The following is a 19,194-nucleotide window of genomic DNA, read 5'->3' as shown; positions in this document are numbered from 1 at the left end:
CCTTGAATCAAGTCCAAAAAATAATTTGTTTTGAAATAGTTTTGTTTTAATCTGAGTTTTATCATGAAATATAGAGGACTGTGGTGTTAGATTTCTAATATGTTAATCCATTGGAGCTCAACGTCTCATAACAAGATTTGAAATCTTACTAAGTTAGTAAGGGAAGTAATTTTCTTAAGAAAAATCTTAGTACAGTGATCCTTATTGTTAGTGTGTAGCTTTCTGAATTCGAAGCCTTGTAAATTATAAGGACGAGGATGATTCCCTCATCCTTAATTGCCTATAAATACACCCACTTCTCTGTTTCTCCTTACAGACTTCTCTTCCCCTGTCCTCTGAACTCTAAGTATCAGAGATATATCTGCTACTGTTTCCAAAGCCTTCGATGGAGCTAAGCGTTGTACCCATCTTTGCTTTTCTTATGGTAATTATGTCTTTCAGTTTCGGTTTCATTCAAGTTCAAGAAGCAAACCCTTTGAAGATAATAGCTTAATTTCTTGGTGTTCTAATCATATATTTAGTTTGCTGCAGATAATTTAAATTTTTTTTTTTCGTTTTTAATCTTTTTTGTGTTGTAGCTTGAAGTTGTAGTAAGCCATGCTGCTCTACCTTCTGAGGTTTACTGGGATACAATGTTGCCAAACACCCCGATGCCGAAAGCGATTCAAGATCTTTTACGACCCGGTTCATTTCAAACCCAAACCATTTGACATATATATATATATATATATATATATATATATATATATGATGTCTCAATATCACTGAAGCATGTGAAACTGGGGGTTCAAGATTCAGGACATCTCATTTTATGGCTTTTACTTGGCCGAATTGCTGTAGAATCATCAATACCTCAAAAAATATAGGGTTTTTTTAATCACATCCCTCATTAATTAAGGATATTATAACCACCCCTTAAGTACCTACCACTACCAGTACCACCTGAAATTTTGCTTGGGAAAATCTGACCAGAAATTATGAGCTAACTTACCACCTTATGGCATCCAAGAACATTAAAAATAAATAAATAAGTATTCCAACTTTAGGCCAAAAAAATGTAGTTATTTTAAAAATAAAAATAAAAATAAAAAAATCTGATATAATATTAGAAATGGACTCTAAAGACTTAGAAAGTACTCAGGTGTTATTAGGCAAAAGGCCCCACATGTAGACACCCCATTTTGGCATCCACCTGATTTGGTGTCGAGGCACCTTCACCACACACAAGCCTAATAAATTTGTAAGTGTGGGAGCGTGAACACACTTGCCTCCTTAACACTAACAGTCAATGATAGATCAAACAAGGCTGCAATTAAAAAAATTGAACTTAGAGAGGCACATCTATCTAATATGTTATGTTAATAAGGGAGTTAAGAATTAAAACTCTCAAGTATAAAATCAAGTTTGAACTTTGAAGTGGTTCTTACATCATCTAATAAATAATCTACCACCAATTAAATTTTTGAGTATCTTTTGCAGATTTCGAAGAAGAGAAGATTAGTACTACAGTTATCGAAAAAAAAATGCATATCTACGATCGTGCTGCCTCTGAGGAAGACCTCCGTGATGATCCTAATGTTTCTCTATTCTTCTTAGAGAAAGACCTTCACATTGGAACAAATATGAATTTGTACTTCACTAAAACTACTACAAAAGCTACCCTCTTACCTCATCAAGTTGCAGAGACCATACCCTTTTCCTCTAAGAAATTACCTGAAATCTTTCATCAATTATCACTCAAGCCCCAATCAAAAGAAGCAAATTTAATAAAGGAGACAATAAAAGAGTGTGAAAAGCCTGCAAAAGCGGGACAAGCCAAGTATTGTACAACATCATTGGTGTCTATGATCGACTTCAGCACTTCAAAGCTGGGGAAAAATGTTCAGGTCATGTCGACGGAGATGGATAATAAATGGGAGAAAAAAAATAAGCAACAATATTACACCATTTCAGGAGTGGAGAAGATGGTTGGTAACAATTTTGTGGTTTGTCATGGCATGACCTATGCCTATGCTGTGTTCTTCTGCCATGCGCCACACAACACAAGGGCCTACGTAGTTCCATTGGTTGGCGCTGATGGGACGAAGGTCAAGGCTGTCGCTGCGTGCCATACAGACACATCGGCATGGAACCCAAAGCACGCAGCCTTCCAAGTACTCAAGGTTATACCTGGGACTGTTCCTATCTGCCACTTCCTTTCTGAGGATATCCTTCTTTGGGCTCAAAACTAGTAATTTTACTATATATAAAAAAATATATATAGCTTTTATCAAAGTTCCTACTGTAAATTTTGGCAAATATGTGCCATGGACTACGTAAAGCCTTATATCAAGAGTTGCCTACATTACCAACCATTTCAGGTAGGATTGTAAGATGTACCACTTCAGTCTCTCTTTCTCCCGCTATCTACTGTAGGTCAGATGTATATAAATAAGCTTCGATGGAGATGTCGATGATGGAGAATAGTACTCAGTAATAAATATTATATCTTCTAGTTTTAGTCTTGAAACCCCCTTTGATAGTTAGATTAGATTCACTAAATCTAATTAACCAACAATAAAAAACATAACTTTTTAAACATAAAATCTATAAAATAAACACGATGGTGAATCTCACTCCTAGTCCCCATACAAAGTGGGGTTGGAATTAAATCTCTGAAGAAAACTTTTTTACTTTACTGTCTTTCCTCTTCTCTTCCTTCTCAAGAAGAAATCTTTCAACTTTATTACCTTCCTCTTATGCCCATTAACCCCAAAGAGAGGATGTTGACACTAACAAACTCTAGTTAGTGGATACTACAAAATGTCAACCCTCACATGGGCTACATACATATTGTCGAATAGACACAAAATATGCAAATTCTATGAATGGTGTTTATTTTTAATTATATCTTTATAATAAAACATAACATTGTCTCCACTCAATATTTATCCCCCAACTTTATTGCATTTTCTCTTCTATCCTTTCTCGATGATACTCTTCCAACTCTATTCTCTTTCCTCTTCTCCCCATTTTTTCAGCCATCCAACCTTATTATTTTACCCTTCTACTCCTTTTTTAGTAATACCTTTACTACTTTATAATCTTTCCTCTTTTACATCCTTAACCCCAACGAGGATGACCATGCAATAGGTACAAGAAAATTCTAACACACGATGGACCCTACTCTCTTTATCCCCTATATAAAGAGGGGTTGAATTTAATCTCGTTACAAATGTCGAAGATAATTTCTCATTTTAATGTCCTTTCCAACTTTATTGTCTTACTCTTCTACTTCTCTTATCAAGAATACCTTTTCAACTTTATTGTATTTCCTCTTCTATCCCTTAACCTCAAAAGAGATGTTCATACCCGTGGGCACGGGTAAATTATAGTATGTCTACATAATAAAACACCACATTTGTTTTCCCCCAATTTTTATCCCCCATTAATAAAAATTCCTATTCAATATTGCACTAATCTTAAGAAACAATTTTGACATTTTTTCCTTCTCTCATCATTTTCCAAGAATACTCCTTCAACTATATTGTCTTTTTTTTCTTTTCTACCCTTTTCCAATAATATCCTCCAACTTTATTACCTTTACCTTTCAATTATTTTTTTAATAATAACCCTACAACTTTATTGCCTTTCCTTTGTTACTCTCTTAACTCCAAAGAAGATGACCATGTCATAAGCACAGGCAAGCTCTAGTATATAATAAAACATAACAATGGACCTCACTCCCTTTATCCCCTCAAAGAAGGGTTGAGATTTAATCTCAAGGAAATGTCTTTAACTTTATTGTTTTTCCTCTCTTATTACTTTAAAAGAAATTCCCTCTCCAACATTGTTTTCTTAGTTGGAAAGACCTAAATTTTTAAAGGGCTAAAAATTATATCGGGTTATGTAACAAAGTTCTAATTCAATATAATTCGATGGGGGTTCAATTCAGATAAATTCAAAAAAGGTGCATAAAAAAAAAATGAAGAAATCACAAAATATACGATAACATTTTTTACAATAACATTTTTGGGTGTCTTACGAAATTCCATCATCTTCAACCTCCATTGAAACTTGAAGGTGCCAACCTAGCTAAGTTAGTAAGGCTTGTGGAGTGTTGATCCCACAACCTAGGTTCAAAACTTGTTGAATCCACTTTAACTCTTACCACTAACCCCCATGCTTGCTTAGCAACAAAAAAAAAACTTCCATTGAAACCCAATCTTGTTCTTTAGATTTGAATGTTGTAGAAAATAAAAGGGAAAAAATGTTAACATGTTCCATAGTTATTAGATAAATCAGCGATTAATTCTACTCGGCTAGTCCCTTATTGGGAGAATTTTAAGACTTTTTGGAAATTTTCAGAGAATTTTGTGACTATGTACATATGACTAGTCTACAACGGTCTAGTGCATATGGCAGGCTTTGTTATTGGGCCACCAAAAAAATGCCTTGCCGTTAGATTCTTCCTTCGACTGGAGCCCAAATTTTCGTCCATGTATCCATGGACCTCTCTTCAGAATCACTGATCAGGCCAATATTTTACACGTAGGTGTATAAAAAGTGAGCAAATTAATCATGTGGTAAGTGGATACCCAATTTTTTTCAGCCCGGTCCATGAAAATTTTCTTGGGCTGACCCAAACTTGTCAGTAGTTATAAGTATATGGTAGAATCCACGGGATGGTGAAGTAATTGCTCCTTAGCTAGGGCTAGAATATATCCAATCTGATTGGGTCTGAATCAGATTGGATCAATTTAGTACCAATCTGATAAGGATTGGATCATATCTAGAATCTATTCAATAAGAATTGAATTGGACCTTTGTCGGATCCAGTTTTATCGGATGTCACCATTAGAATCTAAATCCAATCCATAACAATCAGATCAGGTTTGGTCAGATCAAATCAATTTGATATACAAAATGTAAATATACATCATATATGTAAAAGAAATACATTATATAATTTATATAAATTAATTTCACATTTTATCAAATAAGGACATGGTTGATCCATAATTGGTCTAAAGGGTTATCAAATCGGATCTTTATCGACCCAAATCAACAATCTAGATCCAAAGTGATAGGAATTGATGGATTTGGAGATTGATCCAATCCAGTGACAACCTACTAATATCACGACTTATTTTATTTAATATTTTTAACAATTAGCTTAGTGATTCAAAAACTCGAACCCACTAAGCTTAGTCAAATAAAAATATTACATTATTAAATTATTAATTTTAATCAAAAAAAATTTTAATTATTTTAATCTCTTATTTTCCCAGAATTGACATTAAATATAACTAGTTTCTAGATTGACTTTAACATTTTTTTTTTCTTTCTCTAAGTTCTCAATTTACTATAAAAATGGACCCATATATTTTTTTGTACCATACTCGTTTTTTGTGCCAAATCTTTCTAACGAGCTCTATTATCAATCATTTTTATAGTTGGCTACTCTCAATAAATTGAATTTATTATGATTGGCAGTGTCCATTAAATACAAAACAAGAGATGGAAATGAATTTATCACTATCATCAGAGCCTTTCCTGAAAAATTAGAATCACCTAAACATGTATTAATTCAAGTATTGTTGGATCCCAATTGAGGGAGAATGTTATTTGCAAAATAATTTATAGGTGGTTCGAAAAATTAAGCATCCTTGTCATCTGTCTTTATTTATTGTAGTCTGCTATAAGAAAAAGCTTAGAGCGGAAATAGAGGTTTTTTATTTTAGTTAGTAAAAAGATTAAAAAACTACCCCATACCATCGTTTCAAAATTCAGTTTGACGTCTCATCCATGGACGAGACAATCCATTTAACTTGTAAAATAATTTATAGGTGGTTCGAAAAATTAAGCATCCTTGTCATCTGTCTTCATTTATTGTAGTTTGCTACAAGAAAAAGCTTAGAGCGAAAATAGAGGTTTTTTATTTTAGTTAGTAAAAAGATTAAAAAACTACCCCATACCATCGTTTCAAAACTCGGTTTGACGTCTCATCCATGGACGAGACAATCCATTTAACTTGATTTATAATAATTGGTTTACATATTTTTAAATTAAAATAATTATATTTTTTTAATAAAATAAGATATATTAGAAAAAAAATTTAATCATAAAATCATGTTTTAGTTATATAATAAATATTTAAATTCTAAAAATAATAATTATTTTAATCAAAATCTAAAAAATTCCCAGTTGATTCGATCGAGTTTTGCTACCTCGTCTGAGATTTTCAAAATATCATCCAAATCATTTTATTTATCTCGCGAAATGATGTGAATGTTAACACCCAAGCCTATATCTGTCGTTGTTGAACGAGACCAAGATGACTTGGGCAAGTTATCTCGATCTCGTATCTCAGACGAGATTTAAAATCATGTCCCATAAAACCTTATTATTTTAACTAAATTAATTTATTTAATATGTATTGTAGGAAGTTGACATCTGAACTAATTAAATTAAACTTTATTTGATACGTAGTGTAGGAATTGATGAGGTGGATAAGGTATTTGCTAATTAGTGGGCTGAAGAAGAGCCAGAATTATTAGGCAGCTATGTTTAGTACTGTAAGGAATGTACAGTTCGGTTACCCAGGGATCATGATTTTCAAACCTGGTATCTCTTCTTCTCCGAAAGATAATTGACTCGTCCAGAGTCATCTCATCCTGTATGAATCAAATAATATTTTATAAAAACATTTTTGTATTTGAATAATTTTTATTTTCTATTGTAGGGCGCATTAGTAGATGTTCAATCACAGAAAGAAAAAAAATCATATAAAAATCACTGACACAGGCCGAATTTTCATAACTCGGACAACATTTTTAAAATAGCAAACGAGTCATATTAATTGGATTTATGATTGAGTCAATTTGATAAGTAATTCACAATATATAACTTTATGACTCATTTGCCTCCGAGACCTAAATGACTTGCCCCAAACATCCTGATTTATGGCAAGTTTTGAAACCATACCATGGGCATGGGGCCATGGTCGGATCAAGGAAAAAAAAATAAACTTCCCTTTAACACGAATGAACAAGATGGATACCCGATGATGAGGATGGTTTTGATGCATGAACAACTGATGTTAAATAATGAATGAAAACATATAATATAGATGGATGTCCAAATGTCCACTTCTCAACCCCCACTAAACCCTAATAAATTGGGTGGTTGTTTAGTAGATTAAAAGTCCAAGATATTAAGACAGGAGTTGTATCTTGTACGGTAGGGAGTTGGGGAATCCTGACACATGGAAAAATCTTAGGCTAACTCGTTGGTGAACATCATCATCATCATCATCGAAACTTTATACCAAAGATTTGGAGTTGGCTAATAGAATCTTGCTTATTTACTTCAACATCGTTTATTGTTGAAAATGTGTTCATATTTGCTTTTAATATCTTAATCACACTCTTTCAAGTCAAAGTTTTAATTTGTTTACAACTTGCATATTCCTTCTAATTGGAATTATATATTCGACCTTCATTAAAGGCATTCAAGTTATCTCAATAAAAATTTATATTAATTTATAATATATCGGGGCTACACCTACCTTATTTTTTAAAATGAAAATGAGTTTTTGTCTTATTTTATCGTTCTTAGTATTTTCATTCATTAATCATAGGTCCACCCTCATTATGATCTAGAACATAAAGCTTGTACTACCAAAGTTCACAAACACGCAATATTTAGTTAAATAAATTATGCATTGAAAACGAGGATCATAATTCCACTTTGACCACAGCTTGGCTTTTTTCATGTCCATAGTTTGTAGAGTAAATTACACTTTAACCCCTAATAGTTTGGCATAATTTCATTTTAACCTCTTAACGTTTTGATAAATGCACTTACCTCTCTTATATTTATCTAAGGGATTCACTTACCCTTTCCATCAAATTTCCGTCAATCTAGTAATTAAGAGTGTTGATAATCTGACTTAGGCATGTGGCATATTCAATCGACTTACCTAACGTGACAGGCTCGAGAATCGTAGATGTGCTCTCCTTAGTATATAATAATATAGTTCCCCATAAAAAATGTGCAGTTTTGTATCCCGAGAAAAGTAAATCTAAAATTTTCGAGCCTATCACGCCAGGTAAGTCGATTAAGTATGCCACATGCCTAAGTCAAATTATCACAACTCAACAATTAATTTTCTTTTATAAAGACCAATTTGCCCTTTTTAAAATGTTATTTTTTTATGAAAATAAAAATATATGCCTATGAAAAAATGGCCTCACTAAGGATGCTAGTTCCCTCCACTTTCATCATTGATCAACTCATTAAAAGCACTGAGATTTCAAAACTTTTCTCATCGAAACAATCAATTAATTTACCAATTATGCTTAATTTCATAGATAATCCCGTCAAATATATTTAAAGCAATCGATTAGCAATGTTGAAGTTCCCTAGATCAGTGCTTTTGAATATGCTACTAGAAAGATAATTGCATCATCACACAATACTGAATTTCAAATTTTCTTCAATAAAATTGAATGAGAATTCATATAAAACTAGAATCATTTTGTATATAAAAATAAAAAATAAAAAAGCTAAAATAGATTTAGATAAAACTCACACTAACAAAAATCTCAAACCAACAAATAAGAAAAATTAAAAAAAGTGAGTATTCAGAGTTAATCGATCTATATACATGATGATCGAAATAGAAAACCCTCGTTTCGATCTCCTTTCGATCTATCCCAAAATAACTTCCTGATTCAACTCTATCTCTTCGATCTCTAACAATTTTGTTGAACGAATCGACTGCAACGAACTAATCGACTACAAATCTATTCTTCTTTCGATCTACCCCAAAACAACCTCCTGATTCAGCTCGATCTCTTTAGTCTCTAACAATTTTGTTGAATGAATCGATTATAATGAACTAGTCGACTACAACTCTATTTGATCTCCTTTCAATTTACCCCAAAACAACCTCCTGATTCAGCTCGATCTCTTCAAATCAAAAAAGGAGATCTCTTCAGTCTCTTGTTAGTCAAAAGAAATAAAAACAGAGTAAAAAAAACTCGTTTGATTCAGGAAAATATAAAAGGAGAAAAAAAAACGAGAAAACTAACTCTACATCGACGAAATCCTTTTTCGATCATCGCTATAGTACTCTACAACGGATGTAATTTTTTCTTCGCTATCCCGTCGCTAAATATGAAATTTCCTATAGTGCGGGTTCAATGAATGCTTAGACAGGAGCATTTTAATTATTATTTTTAAATATAAAATAAGAGGGTAGAATAGTGAAATAACATATGAAATTTTAACCCGATAATGAAAGAGGAGGTAAGTGTAATTATCAAAATATTAGGGGGTCAAAATGGAATTAACTAGTATCACCGGTCTTTGCCCCTTAATCAATCTCACAACCTCCAACTAGCAACAAACAACCAAACAAAATTATTGATAATTTTATTTATTAATAATGAATTTAAACAGTTAAGATTTCCTTGACTTGAAATGTTTTTAATGATTTGTGAAATTTCAAGTTGTTCTCATAATTGCAACAACTACCAATATTTCATTATAATCATCATTTCTAAGCGCATCAAGAATCAAGGCAAGAAAAGAAAAAGTGGTTGACTATGAGTAAGGTTCTTCGCAGAGAACAGGTTTTAATTCTTATATTTTACGATTTAATTATTTTAGGTGCAAGGCTGGGGGAAGGATCAAGTATCCGTATCAAGTCCTTGGAGTGCAGGATAAAGACTTAAAGGACAAAGGAGAAAACTGAAGAGTTGAGAAATAACTCCCTCACCCTCACCTGCACCCTCAACCATGTAGTGTATCATTTTCAGCTTTGGAGACACATTTCGCTTTCTCCATGGTCTATCATTTAACACGTAACGCTTATAAAAAGAAAACACGACAACTTGATAATGAACCTGTATTACTTAAACTTAATATTTCTTTTAACTCTATGAGTTTGGATGATCCCAAAAGAAATAATTACAAAAGAGGATTCTCTCCCACATATAATAAACTATTGAAACATTATATAATAATAGACTGGCCATTCAGAACAGTATCACGTTCCTATAACAACATATTGTGTTTATGAGGCACTTCTTGATTGGATTTAAAATACATGGAATCCTGATAATATGACTTGCCAGGTGGCATACTCAATCGACTTCTTAACGTGAATAAGTTTGGAAATCATAGATCTACATGTCTCGGGATACACAACTCCCTTAAGATACATTTTTTTATGGGGAAGTGCTATTGTGTATCCTGAGGAGTACAGATCTACAATTTCTAAACTTGTCATGTTAGAAAGTCGATTGAATAATATGCCACCTGACGAGTCATATTATCATGATTCAAATAGGTAAAACTGTGTGCACAGCTTGTTTAGGAGTCGAATGTATTTTATACACCACCCAAAACTTTCCACGTAGACATCATTCTTATTCATAGGAACAGGGCACCGTTTTGGATCCTGATTCATAATAATATTACATACAACTCTTACGATACATTAGAGAATCTCGTAAATGAATAAAGATAATGTAATATGTCACTAGGAATGGTGTCTACGTGACAAGTTTTGGACAGTCCGATCCTATGTATTTAATCTCCAAAAAAAATGTGCCACGCAGACACTATATGTTGCAATAGTAACAGGACACTGTTCTAGGTCACAAATTTCTCTATCCTTTCACAGTTTAATTTATTTCTTTATGACACTCTATAACTCACTAATTAAATGATTTGGTGAAAGAAAAAAATGCTAATCTCACCATAGGTTCTTGACGCATAGCTGCATTAAACAGTGCAATCCATGTGGGCCACTCTGTGTATGTGTTAGGATCCAAAGCTCCATCAGTCTTCAAACACATTGAATGACCCAAGAGAGGGGCAGTTGTGAATATTAAATGAGTCTTCCTTACTGTTGGTGTATATCTTTCCAGATTTTAAGCCTTATAAATACACCCACATCTGTTCTTCTCCAAGTAGATCACTTCTCTTTCCTTGTTGTCTAATCTAAGTATTAGAGATTTGTGGCAGTGTTTCCAAGCCTGCAATGGAGTTGCATCTTCTACCCATCTTTGCTTTTCTTCTGGTAAGTCTTTTAGTTTCAGTTTCATTCAAGTTCAAGAAGAAAACCCTTTGAAGATAATATTGATATTATTGTAAATTGTTCTTTAAGATAATTTTCTTTTGTTTGAGGTTTTGTTTGTATTTGTATTAGCTTGCAGTGGTAGTAAGCCACGCTGCTCTACCTTCTGAGGTTTACTGGAATACAGTGTTACCAAACACTCCGATGCCGAAAGCGATTCAAGATCTTTTACAACCCGGTTCGATTCAAACCCAAACCATTATATATATTTATATATGTTTAATTAATTCTGCAGTATGTGAAGCTGGGGTTTGGATTCTGGTTTTCTCATTTTATATATTTTTGAGTTTTAACTAGGCCAAGTTGGTGTAGAATCATCAAATCCTTATGGTTTTTATAAGCACATCCTTTATTTATAAAGAATATTATAACTACCTCCGTTTTACCTTCCTTTCACAACCACGTACACTCCCAGACCTGGCAAACAGAATCATAAATCTTTTTCATGTGTATCCCGAGGCAAATAATCTACCACGTAGGGGGCCGTCTGGAAAAAAAAAAAAAAGAGCGTCCGATTGTCACGACTCTTAAAAGCATTGGACTGTCATGGAAACTAAACCAAACATCTAGAACTTAGGGAGGCAAATCTAATATGCTATATAATAAGGGAGTTATAAGTATAAAAAAAATTGAAACATGACAGTTTGTAATGGAAAATATGCCATCTTTCCAGAACAAACTCTGCTAAAATGAGTCAACTCAGTCTCAATTCCCTGTCCACTATCACCAAGTTTCACATATCTACTACTACTTGTCTTACAAACTATAAGCTAATATTGTATTTGCTCTTGTTGAATTTGCAGATTTGGAAGAAGACAAGAGTACTGCAGTTAACGTCGGGAAAGGTGGAGTAGCTGTCAACACCGGGAAGCCCGGTGGAAAGGGTACTTCGGTTAATGTCGGGAAGGGAAATGGTGTCGGTGTGAACACCAGGAAGCCTGGAGGGGGAACTAATGTGCATGTAGGTAGAGGTGGTGTAGGTGTGAGTACAGGACACAGAGGAAGGCCAGTAGTTGTCAGTGTAGGAAACAGCCCATTTATTTACAACTACGCCGCCTCAGAGGATCAACTCCATAGTGATCCTAATGTTGCTTTGTTCTTCCTAGAGAAAGATTTGCGCATTGCAACAAAGATGAATTTACACTTCACCAAAACTACTACTAGAACTCGATTATTACCTCGACACGTTGCGGAGACCATACCCTTTTCATCTAAGAAATTACCTGAAATATTTGATCGATTATCGGTGGAGCCCAAATCAGAAGAAGCAGAGTTAATGAAGAAGACAATAAAAGAGTGTGAAGAGCCTTCACAAGAGGGAGAGGACAAGTATTGTGCAACATCATTAGAATCTATGATCGACTACAGTAGAACTAAGTTGGGGAAAGATGTTAAGGTCATGGCGACTGTGGTGGATAAGGAGACAAATAAGCAACAATACAGGATTGCAAAAGGAGTGCATATGGTTGGTGACAATTCTGTGGTCTGTCATGGTCAGACTTATGCCTATGCTGTGTTCTACTGCCATACAACGCAGACCACAAGGGCTTACGTTGTTCCATTGGTCGGCGCTGATGGGACCAAGGCCAAAGCCATGGCCGTATGCCATACAGACACCTCAACATGGAACCCGAAGCACTTGGCCTTCCAAGTACTCAAGGTTAAGCCTGGGACTGTTCCCGTCTGTCACTTCCTTCCTGAGGATCATATTCTCTGGGTTCAAAACTAGTAATTTTACTATATAGAGCTTTCATCATCTGAGTTCCTAATGTTAATTTTAGCAAATATGTGTCATGGACTAGGTACGGCCTTATATCAAGCTTTGCCTTCATTTGCAACTATTTTATGCTAGATTGTAACATATACTTGTATTACTACACTCTCTCTAGTGTTGGTCACATGTATAAATAAGCTTTGATAGAGATGCAGATGATGGAGAATAGCACTCAATAATAAATATTATCTTCTTGGTTTCTAATGCTAATTTTTGAAACCTCTTTTAATAGTTAGATTGGAAAAATCTGATAAGACTGGCCAAGATGATCATCAATGATGATTAATGTTCTGTTTTTAGTTTCTAATGTCATTGTTTAAAACCATTTTAACGTTCGATAAACAAACTTACTAGCAAGATCAAATGGCTAGTGAAACCTTATCATATTATAGAAAACCTTAAATAAGTAGATAAGAAGTTGTTAAAGGATTACTATAAATAAGATAACCAAAGTAGTAACAAAAATGATAAATATTTTGACGAGTGTTACCATATGACACAACACAACATAAAAGGTTCTTTAGTTCTTTTTTTTATCGGAAAAAAGATTTATCAAAAGGGGAATGATCAAGATGACCAAACCAAAAGCGGAGCTACAAAGGAAATGATCAAACAAAGAAGAAAAAAGAAAAACTCTTGAGGATTTCCCACACGATTGCAAACCCAATCCCATCTACCCAAGAAATCCTCAAAAAAGTCCCCTCTAGCTTCCACGAACACCGAACTCCAACGGAAGAGAAGGCTAAGCACATCAAATCTTACCCGTGCGGTTCCTATTTAAAGTACATTGTAAAGATTTCTGCTGCAAGATACTAATGAGTTCTCAACCAAAATAGTGCGATACAAAACCAAACCCACCCCTAATACCATGTTCTGATGAATCCCAAGACCAAGACAACCCAAATTAGACATTCCGAGTAAAGCAAAACTAAGAATAGTGCTGCACATGCAGGGTAGTGTGAGACACTTTCCAATGGGTTATACCTTGAAGATGTTTTGCACTAATAATCAATCCAATTAATCGCTAATAGATGTCGCTCAGCTGCTATTGATTTTTCTCTTTAATCATTATTGCTGGTCTCCTTTTCTTTTGCGAATGTCAGGGGAAAAAAAAAAGAAAGGCCCAATGGGGGCATAACTGAAATTGCATATTACAACTGTGAAGTAAACATTAGCAATCTTGCCACAGATGTATTGGTGCAGATCATTTTTTTTATAAGCAAGGATTCATTAACAAAAAGTGAGGCCAGGCGAAATGACTGACACGCAAACACCAATACAAGAGAGAACTAGTCAAAAGCAATAATACTAACCCTCTCCTAACTTCCTATCATAGTAAATACATAGCCATTTGGCTTACTAAGAAGTTCAATTAATGAAGAATCCTTGGAGAAATGAGCCATCAGTCGGAGTTCTATCTGAGAGTAGTCTGCCGTCAGCAACAACCAGTTGTCCTATAATAGGTAATTCAAGGGAGTGAGGTATACCATAGCAACTTCTGAGCCAAAGCATTCTTCCTCGGGATGAGAATAAAAGTTGTTACCTGTGTAGGAGTAAAGAAATCACAAGCATTGATTACATGATGATCAGCATCTGAATCACTTGTATTTGCGCCAATGTGATTGATTTTGAAGTCAACCGTATGCTCTACACACTGTAAACATCCATTGAAGTAAATCATAGAAGTATTGTTATAATACAATTGTGCACACGAAAAAAATATATATAAACTAAAAACCTGAAGATTAGACTTCTCAACTGAAAGACGTCCAGTAACCGTAGAGGTCTGGAGCCAATGACCATGTAATGTATATTTTCGTGACCTCGTAGATAGCCTAGCTTGCGAACATATTGATCCAAGTGTGCAGTTTTAAGAGCTTAACAAGTGTCCTGTGCTTTTTAACAATTGAAACGATAGGATGATGATGCCTGAAAATAAAGAAAATCACAATCTGAAGCACATGAATAGCATACCAAATCCAGGAACACATCAACTAAAAGTGGTAGCTCCAAAACAAAATATAACTATATTTTGTTGTGTAAAAGACTCAAACGGCATTAGAAATGCCATATTTTTCAGAAACTTTAAGAATGTGGACATGATGCCCTAATTGGGCACAGTTAAAATATGAAAGATAAAACTGAATGACACCAACAATGCTTGACTGCACCCAAATGCAGTTAGAATGCGAGCAATCAGAGTGTAACCCCAGGACAATAGTTGCACGACAATCATTACATTTGTATATCAAAATTTTCCATTTGATTAGAGAGAAAAAGTATCAATGACCCAAGAGGGCCTTTAATATCGGAGCTTCTTAGCAAAACACAGAAGTCATCAAAATATATCGTAACATTATTATGGATGGGAAAATGCTGGAATGACACATGGTATTTACTGCGATTCACACTAGTCTGACATGGGATGTGCACATACCAATAGATGTGTTTCCTCATGATACAAGTAAAAACCATCTACAGTTATGTACGCATCTCCACATTAGAATTGTGAGAATCACAGTATCATGTCAAATTAGATACTCCATCAAGTTGAAGGCTAGACTCCTAGGCTTTCAAGGATATTCTCTGTATACTTCACAGCAGTGATATAAGAAAATAATTTGCTATGTTAAGTAGAGCCACGTTAGTAATGGGAGAATTTACGACTTTCCATCCTAGAAATACGTGTTTAATAAGAAAATATATCAGCATAGATTTAATCCCATTTAATTGGATTTAAAGAGTTTAAATTACTCATTAGAAATTAAAAAATAGAAATGATGAGGTGGGATAATGTAAAAACAACGTGAATGATAAGGTACTTTTAGTTTTTGATACTTGCCATACAAACCAGATTGGGCTTAACTTTTGACAAAAAAAAATATTTAGATTCAGAAGAATCAAATGGTCCAGCCCATTAAAGCAATTAGAGAGCTGAAGGTATCTGAGGCCCACGTTCAGCTCAAAAAAAGTCCAGACCAACTCGAACCCAAAGTCTAAGGAATCCATGGAAACCGAATAATAATCCACAAAATCTGACCTCTTTCGAAATCCATTCATTGACAGCTGTAACCCAATGGGAAGAAAATAGGGCTGTCAATGGATTGGATCAGACCCAAAATCCGATTTATTTTGGGTCGAATACTTGGATTTAGATAGAATCTGATTGGATAACCTACCAGATCGGTTTTGGATCAACCACGTCCCAATTCAAATTTATTTCTCTAAGACACTCTATAGCTCACTAATTAAATGATTTGGTGAGAGAAAAAAAATACAAATCTCACCATATATTCTTGACACATAACTGCATCAAATAATGCAATCCATCTGTGAAAGTCTGTGTATGAGTTAGGATCCAAAGGTCCATCTGTTTTCTAAACGCATTGAATGACCCAAGAGAGGGGCAGTTGTGAACATTAAACGAGTCGTGCTTATTGTTGGTGTGTATCTTTCTAGATTTTAAGCCTTATAAATACATCCACATCTCTACTTCTCCAAATAGATCACTTCTCTTTCCTTATTGTCTAATCTAAGTATTAGAGATTTGTGTCAGTGTTTCCAATCCTGCAATGGAGTTGCATCTTCTACCCATCTTTGCTTTTCTTCTGGTAAGTCTTTTTCAGTTTCAGTTTCATTCAACGTCAAGAAGAAAACCCTTTGAAGATGATATTGATATTATTGTAAATTGTTCTTTAAGATAATTTTCTTTTGTTTGGGATTTTGTTTTTATTTGTTTTAGCTTGGAGTGGTAGCAAGCCACGCTGCTCTACCTTCTGAGGTTTACTGGAATACAGTGTTACCAAACACTCCGATGCCTAAAGCGGTTCAAGATCTTTTACGACCCGGTTCGATTCAAACCCAAACCATTATATATATATATATATATATTTTTTATATATGTTTAATTAATTCTGCCGTACGTGAAGCTGGGGTTTGGATTCTGGTTTTCTCATTTTATATATTTTTGAGTTTTGACTAGGCCAAGCTGGTGTAGAATAACCAAATCCTTATGGTTTTTATAAGCACATCCTTTATTTATAAAGAATATTATAACTACCTCCGTTTTACCTTCCTTTCACAAATGATCTCTCTCAACTTAATCATTCAAAAGTAGACTAATGATAACCTGACGCTACCATTTTCATACAACAGCGTACACTCTCTGACCTGGCAGTTACAGAATCATAAATCTTTTTCATGTGTATCCCGAGGCAATGGATCTACCACGTGGGGGCGTCTGGGGTAAAAAAAATAATAATAATAGAGCACGACTCTTAAAAAGTATTGGACTGTCTAAGACAAAGATGGAAACTAAACTAAAAATCTATAACTTAGAGAGACAAATCTAATATGCTATATAATAAGGGAGTTATAAGTGAAAAAAGAGACTGAAACATGACAGTTTGGAATGGAAAATATGCCATCTTTCCAGTACAAACTCGGCTAAAATGAGTCAACTCAGTCTCAATTTCCTGTCCATTCTCACCAATTTTCACATATCTACTACTACTACTACTTGTCTTACAAACTATAAGTTAATATTGAATTTGCAGATTTGGAAGAAAACAAAAGTACTGCAGTTAACGCCGGGAAAGGTGGAGTAGCTGTCAACACCGGGAAGCCCAGTGGAAAGGGTACTTCGGTTAATGTCGGGAAGGGAAATGGTGTCGGTGTGAACACTAGGAAGCCTGGAGGGGGAACTAATGTGAATGTAGGTAAAGGTGGTGTAGGTGTGAATACAGGACCCAAAGGAAAGCCAGTAGTCGTCACTGTAGGGAAGAAGAGCCCATTTAATTACCACTACGCTGCCTCAGAGGATCAACTCCACAGTGATCCTAATGTTGCTTTGTTCTTCCTAGAGAAAGATTTGCACATTGGAACAAAGATGAATTTACACTTCACCAAAACTACTAATGGAGCTACCTTATTACCTCGACACGTCACGGAGACCATACCCTTTTCATCTAAGAAATTACCTGAAATATTTGATCGATTATTGGTCGAGCCCAAATCAGAAGAAGCAGAATTAATGAAGAACACAATAAAAGAGTGTGAAGAGCCTTCACAAGAGGGAGAGGACAAGTATTGTGCAACATCATTAGAGTCTATGATCGACTTCAGTACATCAAAGTTGGGGAAAGATGTTAAGGTCATGGCGACTGTGGTGGATAAGGAGACAAATAAGCAACAATACAGGATTGCAAAAGGAGTGCATATGGTTGGTGACAATTCTGTGGTCTGTCATGGTCAGACTTATGCCTATGCTGTGTTCTACTGCCATACAACGCAGACCACAAGGGCTTACGTTGTTCCATTGGTCGGCACTGATGGGACCAAGGCCAAAGCCGTGGCCGTATGCCATACAGACACCTCGACATGGAACCCGAAGCACTTGGCCTTCCAAGTACTCAAGGTTAAGCCTGGGACTGTTCCCATCTGTCACTTCCTTCCTGAGGATCATATTCTCTGGGTTCAAAACTAGTAATTTTACTATATAGAGCTTTCATCATCTAAGTTCCTTATGTTAATTTTAGCAAATATGTTTCATGGACTAGGTACGGCCTTATATCAAGCTTTGCCTTCATTTGCAACTATTTTATGTTAGATTGTAAGATATACTTGTATTACTACACTCTCTCTCTCTCTCTATGTTGTTGGTCACATGTATACATAAGCTTTGATAGAGATGCGGATGATGGAGAACAGCACTCAATAATAAATATTATCTTCTTGGTTTCTAATGCTAATTTTTTGAAACCTCTTTTAATAGTTAGATTGGAAAAATCTAATAAGACTGGCCAAGATGATCATCAATGATGATTAATGTTCTGTTTTTTAGTTTCTAATGTCATTATTTAAAACCATTTTAACATTCGATAAACAAACTTACTAGCAAAATAAAATGGCTAGTGAAACCTTAACATATTATAGAAAACCTTAAATTAGTAGATAAGAAGTTGTTAAAGGATTACTGTAAATAAGATCACCAAAGTCGTAACAAAAATGATACATATTTTGACGAGTGTTACCATATGACACTACACAACATAAAAGGTTCTTTAGTTCCTTTCTTTTTTTTCTATTGGAAAAAAGATTTATTAAAAGGGGAATGGTCAAGATGACCAAACCAAACGCGGGGCTACAAAGGAAACGATCAAACAAAGAAGAAAAAAGAAAAACACTAGAGGATTTCCCACACGATTGCGAACCCAATCCCATCGACCCAAGAAATCCTCAAAAAAGACCCCTCTAAATTCCATGTTCTGATGAATCCCAAGACCAAGAC

At 34.6% G+C, this 19,194-nt stretch overlaps 2 protein-coding genes across 4 annotated transcripts; both read left to right on the top strand.

Annotated features, from left to right (window-relative positions):
* The first annotated feature begins 309 nt into the window (after positions 1-309).
* On the top strand, positions 310-13,109 carry LOC147412041 (BURP domain protein RD22-like). Of its 3 annotated transcripts, none has more exons than XM_086455463.1 (3): positions 310-424; positions 579-684; positions 11,935-13,109. In XM_086455463.1, the coding sequence occupies exons 1-3, from the start codon at positions 386-388 to the stop codon at positions 12,858-12,860; spliced, it is 1,071 nt and encodes a 356-aa protein (XP_086311589.1). In that variant the 5' UTR covers positions 310-385; the 3' UTR covers positions 12,861-13,109. The 3 variants fall into 3 exon arrangements, with proteins under 3 accessions (XP_086311589.1, XP_086311597.1, XP_086311580.1); XM_086455471.1 differs by lacking the exon at positions 11,935-13,109 and adding an exon at positions 1,480-2,500; XM_086455454.1 differs by lacking the exons at positions 310-424; positions 579-684 and adding exons at positions 10,916-11,074; positions 11,204-11,309.
* A 3,252-nt stretch (positions 13,110-16,361) lies between these two features.
* Positions 16,362-18,538, top strand: LOC147412040 (BURP domain protein RD22-like). The gene is made up of 3 exons (XM_086455421.1): positions 16,362-16,516; positions 16,648-16,753; positions 17,462-18,538. Exons 1-3 carry the CDS (start codon positions 16,478-16,480, stop codon positions 18,388-18,390), a joined length of 1,074 nt encoding a protein of 357 aa, XP_086311547.1. The 5' UTR covers positions 16,362-16,477; the 3' UTR covers positions 18,391-18,538.
* The last annotated feature ends 656 nt before the right edge of the window (positions 18,539-19,194 follow it).

Source organism: Akebia trifoliata, chromosome 1, assembly GCF_017979445.1.
Source record: "Akebia trifoliata isolate Shusen 1 chromosome 1, ASM1797944v1, whole genome shotgun sequence".
NCBI classification, from domain to species: Eukaryota; Viridiplantae; Streptophyta; class Magnoliopsida; order Ranunculales; family Lardizabalaceae; genus Akebia; species Akebia trifoliata.
This window is presented reverse-complemented; position numbering and strand designations above follow the sequence as displayed.

Bases quoted from the DNA above. Each gene is read 5' to 3' on its own strand.
- LOC147412040 (XM_086455421.1), top strand. From the start codon at position 16,478: ATGGAGTTGCATCTTCTACCCATCTTTGCTTTTCTTCTG. The intron at 16,517-16,647 runs GTAAGTCTTTTT...TATTTGTTTTAG, and splicing joins CCATCTTTGCTTTTCTTCTG to CTTGGAGTGGTAGCAAGCCA. The intron at 16,754-17,461 runs GTTCGATTCAAA...TTGAATTTGCAG, and splicing joins TCAAGATCTTTTACGACCCG to ATTTGGAAGAAAACAAAAGT.
- LOC147412041 (XM_086455463.1), top strand. From the start codon at position 386: ATGGAGCTAAGCGTTGTACCCATCTTTGCTTTTCTTATG. The intron at 425-578 runs GTAATTATGTCT...TTTGTGTTGTAG, and splicing joins CCATCTTTGCTTTTCTTATG to CTTGAAGTTGTAGTAAGCCA. The intron at 685-11,934 runs GTTCATTTCAAA...TTGAATTTGCAG, and splicing joins TCAAGATCTTTTACGACCCG to ATTTGGAAGAAGACAAGAGT.